This window comes from Asparagus officinalis, chromosome 5 (genome assembly GCF_001876935.1).
Source record: "Asparagus officinalis chromosome 5, Aspof.V1, whole genome shotgun sequence".
In the NCBI taxonomy this organism is placed as follows: Eukaryota; Viridiplantae; Streptophyta; class Magnoliopsida; order Asparagales; family Asparagaceae; genus Asparagus; species Asparagus officinalis.
Window position 1 is genome coordinate 73,808,309 of NC_033798.1, and position 8,636 is coordinate 73,816,944.

At 39.6% G+C, this 8,636-nt stretch overlaps 1 protein-coding gene across 1 annotated transcript; it reads right to left on the reverse strand.

The window, feature by feature from the left end:
- Positions 213-2,063, reverse strand: LOC109843900 (annexin D8-like). The gene is made up of 4 exons (XM_020412859.1): positions 1,581-2,063; positions 1,009-1,227; positions 666-755; positions 213-596 (listed from the first exon to the last, which is right to left on the reverse strand). Exons 1-4 carry the CDS (start codon positions 2,010-2,012, stop codon positions 381-383), a joined length of 957 nt encoding a protein of 318 aa, XP_020268448.1. The 5' UTR covers positions 2,013-2,063; the 3' UTR covers positions 213-380.

Below are 8,636 nucleotides of genomic sequence, written 5' to 3' on the forward strand. Positions count from 1 at the left end.
CTAAAAATGAGTGTGAATTTGACAAAGGGGTCCGGTTCTGGCATAAATATGGAAACCTTTGTTACATTGTTTGTTGGTCCCCACAAAAATAGTCGTCGTTTTATTTTGCACAGTATGTTGGATCCTAAATCTATGGGTCTTAACTAACTTTGTCACAATTTCAGAATTTTTGTGTAGTTGAAGCGACTTTAACTTGGTTTTGGAGTAACTCATATTCAAATTCGAGTGACCATGCATTTATAAAATAGTTCGGGCTTTGATCCATAAGAAGCTTGTTTCACATCAACTGACATATATTATACATATATAATTTTTTCTATCTAGGTACTCTTTATACTACCTAAGACTTCTTATAGATGATAAAACTCTCTCCCCATCGACTAATGCGAATTCCGCATATCTGATAAAGCTAGAAGAAAGTCTCTATAGTCTCCATCTTCAACATTCTCCCTAATGGCATCCTGCATCTTCATCCCATAGTTTTTCTCGAAGACCGCACTCACTTTTTCGATCCCAACATCTGCACTGCCCGTCATCATCACTCTTATCAGAACTCTCTTCGCAGTCGGTTCTCCCTTCAAGCTCGAAAAAATCATCTGAAAAAACACACAAAATTTTGATAAACATAATTTTTGATGTAGAATTAACATTCTGTGTGTTGGTACCTCAGAGTAGTAATTAGTAGGATCACACATGCATTGAATGACAACTCTCAGTGATTCCTCGAATTCGATACTGTCTTCTCTCTTCAGTGTCTGTAATGTTCAGAGCGTGTTAAGCGTTAGGAGCAGCAATTCTCGATAAATTTAAGTAGAAAAGTGTAGCCAATAGCTTAAAAGTACTAGTTTTTCGACCAATTCATACTCAGTTACCACAAAGACCCCAGTTCGATCTTCAAATGGATATTGATGATCATGTTTTTAATTAAATTCAAGTTACACTGATCAATCCTGTGTTATCCACCACTTCTCTAAAATTTCGAAATAAGTTGAAGCGGAACTTGTTTACCTTAGAAAAATCATGCCCATATATTTGCTTGTAGCTAGAGAATGCGAGCCTGAGCTGAGGAACACTTCTTTTACTGAAAATCTCAAGGATGGTCGCCTCATCAATCCCTCCTGTGCTCATTCTGATTGCTCCATACAACTTCATGGCATCACATTTGGCTATATGCTGACTTACTTCCTCATTGTGAGACCTATGAGATGTCGCTAGCGCAGCCAAAATCTGTTATTACACCGCAAACTCTATTTATCATACTTGACACGTACTGAGTACATTAATGTTGGACCTAGATCCTCTTCAATTAAGCAGTATGCGGTGAGCGCCCAATTGTCTCAATCCTTCTAGCTTGTCTATTCTAGTTTCTAGATAGAAGATAGGACCACATAGTATTTTGACTATTATCTTTGAAACTAACCATTGTGATAGTTGAAATCCTACATGGTCTTATCTTATCCCTTTAAACTTGAATGCACAATTAGGGTAACTCTATCCAATTACCACATAATAAGAGGGGATCTGGATCCAGTAAAGTGAGTATTACATTAATAGTTCTAGCATATACGTTATGAACATACTCTTTGATAAGAATGAGATGCCTCGGTAACAATCTCCTGATCAAGATGCCTTCTGAACTTGCTCAAATACACCTGCTTAGTGAAAAAGAGCTGGTTCGACTTGCGACGCGCATATATCTCAACCAGAGCCCTGTAATCCACCTCACTTCGCTCAAGCGCACTGTGCGCAACCACAGCATCGCGCACCTGTGGCTCAAGCATCCACAAGTACAAGGCTGCACATACCGGCACATTTTGCTGCTCTTGGAGGTGATCAACCAAGTCCTTGTTGTACATGGCTTTGTAGTTCTCCTTGATTTGTTGCCTCTCTGCCGGAGTCCGATGAGCTAGGATAACGGCTAGTTGGCCTGGGCTGTCGAATGATGTGTGGATTTCTCTGCATTCTCTCTCAAAAAAGGTATTGGATGGGGTTGTACTGGAGGTGAGGGCCATTTTCCCTGAGGAGGTTGGGGTGTTTGATTGAGAGTGAGTACAAAAGTATTGTTCTTATAGGGAGTTTGAGTGATATCTTGGAAACCAAGCAATTGGACTTTTCAGATTCTAAAGTAGCAACAAAGGTGTAGAAAGTTTTGAAAAGTCCTTTTCGGGGTCAGTAAAAGTATAAGTCTTCAACCCTCTTAGCATCTTAAGAGTATTGGTGCACTCGACATGAACTTTGATATGGTATCAAAACAATCGATATCGAAATCTTATGAAAAAGGCTCATCGCATTATCGAGTTTTGGTGCACTGAAAGTGACCTTCGACATTAGGCGTGTCGAAATTTCGAAGTTACCGCAGACTTGAGTATTCTTTTTCTCCAGGCTGGGTATTCTTTCTTATGGACTATAGTTGCAACATCCGAAGTCTATTTTGAGTATGTTTGTTTGAATCTAGAACTCTCGTAGTATCTTAAAAATATATACTTCTTTTAATACGCCGAAAGTTTGAACTGATTTTATAATACTCTTTAGTGGCCACCTTTAGACTGATGTGGAATTAGAAATGGCCACAGGTTAGGTATGCGTAGGTGAAGTTTATTTTGGCATTGCTTTAATGGAAATCCAAGTAGGCTCTGAGTGTGATGCTGAATTTTTTTTTGTTTGTGCTCTTTTTTTGTTTTTTTTTTTTACTCCAGCTTTGTGCTTTCTCTCCCACAGCTGAATGCTACCCTGGCTTTCCTCCAATGACCTTGCCAACGTGTGATCATGTGTTTGCTTGTTGGTATCTCCACTAGAATCCATGGGAGGGTGGGTCCACTACTTTGCTTGAGCCAGCAAGCAAGTTGCCCAAGGGCTGTCATTCTTGTGTGAGTAGGTTGCAGGGGACTAAGAAGGCCACATGCCATTGTTTTCCTAGGGGGGGCGGCGGCGGCGACGGTAGTCTTACATAGTTGGATTTTTCTGGAAGTGCTCTCTAGGTCATGTTAATTTTGAAATAATTTTTTTAAAGATGTATTTTATAAAAGCAAAAAATAGGTGAGGACACTCCTAACCATTAAAAGATGTGCGGCCTACATTTTTATCTCTTGATAGCTCATATTCGTGAAACACTTCACAAAATAAGCTCTCCAAATTACTTGAAGTTATATAGCATTGTTTTGGCAAAATGTCAAAAACTGGGCCAAGATCAGTTCCGGTCCAGTTTCATCCTAAGCTAGCTTTAGTTTGGATCAGCTCTCCTGGTCCCAACTAAAACCAGTTTAGGGGCCTTTTTTGGCTTATAAAAATTGGGCCAGCATTGGTCTAGTTTTTTACTAAATAAGAAAGCACTCAAAATTGGGCCAAGTTTATTCCTAAGCCAACTTTAGAGTATTGCCAAACGCACTTATTTATTGTTAAATTAAGCATAGTTTAACCAATAATTAGTTAAAGTCGTTTATCAATCACGTTACCACCAATAACCGTCTATTGCTACTGTCACGGCATGCGGCAGACATCCACCATTCACAGCGACTTGTCTCCAGTGGTAACGTATGTTACTGCTGCTAGCGAAGGGAGGGGGATAGTCAGAGTAAGCTCGCATAGGGTTACTTAGGGCCTGTTTGGTTATTTCCACAAAAAAATCGGAAATGGAAAACTCCCTCTTGAAATGATTTCAGCACATTTCAAGAGTTTTCCCAGTTTTCTTTTTTTTTTGTTTCACAAAGAAAACTCCACATTTCACTGCCAAGTCGCACAAACAGGCAAGAAAAGCCCCCATAGTAACAGTGCCTTGATTTCTATTTCTTATGTTTGTTTGAGAACAAGAAAAAAGGAATGAGAAACCAGGGTATTAAATATTATGTTTTTTATTCTTCTTCACTATTCCAACAGTGCTTTTACTAATTAATAATTCAAAGAAGTGACATTTCCAAGTGTTTTCAGTGGTTTTTGTTGTGAAAACACATTTCTTGAAATTGTGATGTGACATCCTACGTGGCACTTCATTTCTTGAAATTTAAAAACGAAACAAACATGAGAAATGGAAAACTCTTGAAAACAAAAACCCATGTGGCACTTGTTCATTTATTGACATTGAGGTGGCAACACATTTTCGATACTTTTTTGAGGAAACAAACAGACCCTTAATGTATAATGAATTCATATTTTAATTTAAAAAAATACTAATGTTGACTTCTAATTAGTTTACAGGATTTTGGAAATTTGTTTTTAAAAATCCATCTCTGGGTGACCTAATTAAATATAAACATGAAGGACCAATTCGAAAATACACATTATAGCTTCTATAGTTTCTATTAGGGATGCACAATAATATCTGTATCCATATCCGTTAGGATGCATGTTGTGGGTCCAGCCCAAGATAATGCCCACATGATGTTCACATGAATTAAAATTCTATCTAGAAGAGGATTTGGATGATCTATTTATAATAGGAATAGGTTTAGAGAATTCTATTTATGAGAATCTTGTAATTTTTTTGGAGCTACAGTAACCGGCTACAGTAACCGAGAGGGAAAAAAGGAGTGAGAGAAAGTTTGGATTCCAGATAGCTCGGTTGTCCGATTGCAGTGATTCAAACGTCGTTGTCTTCAGAACGACGATGCCATCGAGAGTACGTACGGTGCTAGTTTCTCCACGGGTATTGGAGATTTTTGGTGAGATGAGTTTTAGGATTTTGGTGCCCTAAAAGTAACACTGTATTTTTCTCTTGTGATTTAAACTTCAACTTCAGGTGTAACTTGGAGGAATTGTACTCTTGATTCATAGTGAAATATTTCTCTCTGAATTGCCCCGTGGATGTAGAAATGATTTGTCGAACCACGTTAAATCTTGGTGTTTGCTTGCTTGTAGTATTTTCATTGGTGTTATTATTTGTTTAGTGTTTAATTTCGTAGATTAATCTCCATAAAATCTCTAACAAGTAGTATCAGAGCCCTATTTCGAGGCGTGCTTTGGAATGGAAAAGATGAAGAGTTTTAGCACAATGATAAAATTGGATGGTTTCAATTGGCAAGTATGGAAGTCTAAGATGGAAGATATTCCGTATTGTAAAGATTTACATGACCCTATTGAGGGAGATGAAGCCAAGCTAGAAAAGATGACTGATAAAGAATGGGAGAAACAACACAGGAAGGCGATCGGTTATATTCGATGTGGATCGACGTTAGTGTGTTTCATCATGTATCGGGTGAGACTAATGCAAAGTCTCTTTGGAAGAAACTTGAGGATCTCTACGAGCAGAAGACCATGGGAAACAATGTGTTTATTATGAGGCGGTTGGTGAACTTGAAATTCAAAGAAGGAAGCAACATAGCAGGGCACTTGAATGAGTTCAAGAGTTTGATTAATCAGTTAGCTACCATGAAGATGACTATCAATGATGAGTTATAGGCTTTATTGCTATTGGGTTCTTTGCCAGATAGTTAGGAGACACTGGTTGTGACAGTCAGCAACACATTTCCAGATAGTGTGTTATCGATGAGTATGATTACTAGTAGTTTATTCAATGAGGAGACTCGGAGGAAGTTTACCAGCACAAATAACTCACAAGCACTTGTCAAAAAGAATAGGGGCAGGAGCAGGTACAGGGACCAATTCAGAGGTCGTGGCACATCTAAGGACAGATTAAAGTCTAAAGGGAGAGGTTATTTTTATAGTGGGAAGCCAGGTCATATCAAGAAGAATTGTTGGGCATTGAAGAAAAAGCAAGCTGGGAACAAAGATAAAAAAACGATGAGAAGAAAAAAGCGGATAGTGATACTATAGCTACTTTGTCTAATACCGATGTTATTCTCATTTGTAGGGAAGAAGACTGTATGCATGTTACAAGTCAGAATTCTGAGTGGATAATGGATACAGGAGCTACATGTCATGCTACCTCCAATCAAGACCTTTTCACGTCGTATAAAGCAGGTGACTTTGGCAATGTGATGATTGGCAATACCAACTACTCGAAGATTTTAGGACTTAGTGATATACACTTGCAGACAGATACCGGATGCACATTAATCTTAAAGAAGGTGCGACATGTTCTCAATTTACGACTCAACTTGATTTCAGGTCTTACTTTGAACAAAATGGGATATGAAATTCAATTTGGTGGAGAAAAATGTAAAATCACCAAAGGCTCTCTTGTAGTGGCTAGAGAAAGTATATGTTGCAATTTATATAAGACTCAAGCAAAGACTTCATATAATTATTCGAGCGTGGCTCAAGACGGTGACATTCTCAGTTTGTGGCATAGGAGGCTCGGGCACATGAGCGAGAAGGGGTTGCAGATATTGGCAAAGAAATCTCACATTCCTTTTGTCAAATGTTTGTCACTCACCCCTTGTGATTATTGTTTGTTTGGCAAACAACATAGAGTTTCTTTTAGTAAGCCTTCTAAAAGAAAAAAAATAATATCATGGATTTCATTTATTCTGATGTTGTCCTATTGAGGTGGAGTCCTTGGGTGGCAGTAAGCATTTTGTTATATTTATTAATGATGCATCGCGAAAGATGTGGGTGTTTTTATTAAGGACAAAGGACCATGTGTTTTCAGTCTTCTAGCAGTTTCATGCCATGGTGGAGAGACAAACATGAAAGAAGTTAAAGTGTTTGCACACGAATAATGGAGGAGAGTGCACTTCCATTGAGTTTAAAGTTTATTGCTCAAAGCATGGTATTCGACATCAGAGGACAGAGTCCGACACACTGCAGTATAATGGAGTTGCAAAGAGGTACAACGGGACCATTATAGAGAAAGATGCATGTTGAAGATGGCGAAGTTACCTAAGAGCTTCTAGGCTAAAGCTGCTCGCACTACATGCTACATAATTAACAGGTCTTCTTTAGTTCCTTTGGGTTTTGATATTCCAGAGAGAGTTTGGTCCGGAAAAGATATTTTTTATTCTCATCTGAAGGTGTTTGGTTGCAAGGTGTTTGCACACATTCCAAAGGAGAAGAGACAGAAGCTTGATGATAAAGTGGTTCCTTGCATCTTCCTTGGTTATGGAGAAGATGAGTTCGGCTACAAACTATGAGATCTAGAAAAGAGACGAATTATCAGACGAGCAGATTTGATTCTTTTAGGAGGAGAGAGCAGAGCAGTCAGAGAGTGTTGCTAGTGAGATTCCAGATATGACACTCGTTTCGTCTCCAGTACTGTTGCATCCTACAAATACAGAGAAGGTGCATGATGATGATGACGGTCAGATACCATAGCAGGGAGACGGTGATCAGGATCACGAGCAGGAGGCTCCTTAGCGGAGGGAGCATCACCAGCAGTAGGAGTTTGTAGAGCCATAACTTAGGAGATTAGCTAGAGAGCATCGTCTATCTATGAGATATCATCTTTCAGAGTATTCTTTACTGATAGAAGAGGGGGAGCCAGAAAGCTTTCAGGAGGCACATACTCATAAAGATAAGGACAAACGGTTCCAGACTATGAAGGAAGAGATGAAGTCTCTTGAGAAGAACAATATTTATGAGTTGGTGGATTTGTCGAAGGACATAAAAGCTTTGAAGAACAAGTGGGTGTTCAAGTTAAAGAAGGATTGCTATAAAGATATTTAGAAATACAAAGCTAGATTAGTGGTGAAAGGCTTTGGTCAAAAAAAGGGCATTAATTTTGATGAGACTTTTTCACCGGTTATGAAGATGACGTCCATTAGAGTTATCTTGGGATTAGCAGCTAGTTTAAACATCAAGATTGAGCAACTTGATGTGAAGACTGAATTCATTCATGGTAAGTTGGAGAAGGAGAACTATATGGAGTAGCCAGAGGGTGTTGAGGTGAAGGGAAAAAGAATACATAGTTTACAGGAACCCATATAGTGGTAGAAGAAATTTGATTCTTTCATGTTGAGTCATGACTACTAGAGGTTAGTTGCAGATTCGTGTGTATATTTTAGGAGATTTTTAGATTGTAGCTTAATTATCTGTAGGCATCAAAAATTGCCTATAGGTTCCCGAATACAGCTCGAGACAAAGAGAAGGCGATGAACGTCATTATCCAAGTCAAAGAGGATTATCCGAGTCAAAGAGGATTATCTGACGCCGACAAGCGCATGAAGCGAATCGGCAAACCGTTGATGACGCGACAACAAACCACCACAACGGCAAACGCCACCGACAAGCGCATGAAGCGAATCGGCAAACCGTTGATGACACGACAACAAACCACCACAACGGCAAACGCCAAGTGGCTCAAACGCTCGTCAGCCACCAGAGTGGTAAACCAAGCATCCTGTGCGCTCACCAACCACCTCCATGTGGCCCACGCACTCGTCAGTCAACGCGCGCACGTCAGTCAACTCGCGTGTGTCGGTCAACACGCACACGACGATCAGCTCACGCATGTCAATCAACTCAAAGCGTCCAAACGCGCCCAACAGTCAGCTCGTGCACGTCAATCAACTCACGCGCGTCGGTCAACACATGCATGTCACTCAGCTCGTGCACTTTAATCAACTTGTGCGCGTCGGTCAACACGCGCACGTTAGTAAAGCGATCTGCGTGAGGAAGCGTACGAGTTAATGAAACGACGAATTACTCATAAACGACGTGTAAGAGTCAACAAGACGACCAAGTACACAAAACAATGAAAAGTACAAGTCCCGAAAAGCAAAGCGCCAAAACAGAAGTTCGGCAGA

Coding starts and splice junctions, on each gene's coding strand:
- LOC109843900 (XM_020412859.1), bottom strand. CDS start 2,012: ATGGCCCTCACCTCCAGTACAACCCCATCCAATACCTTTTTTGAGAGA. Junction 1,228..1,580: donor CATCTCATTCTTATCAAAGA/GTATGTTCATAA, acceptor GTGTAATAACAG/ATTTTGGCTGCGCTAGCGAC. Junction 597..665: donor CTACTAATTACTACTCTGAG/GTACCAACACAC, acceptor GTGTTTTTTCAG/ATGATTTTTTCGAGCTTGAA.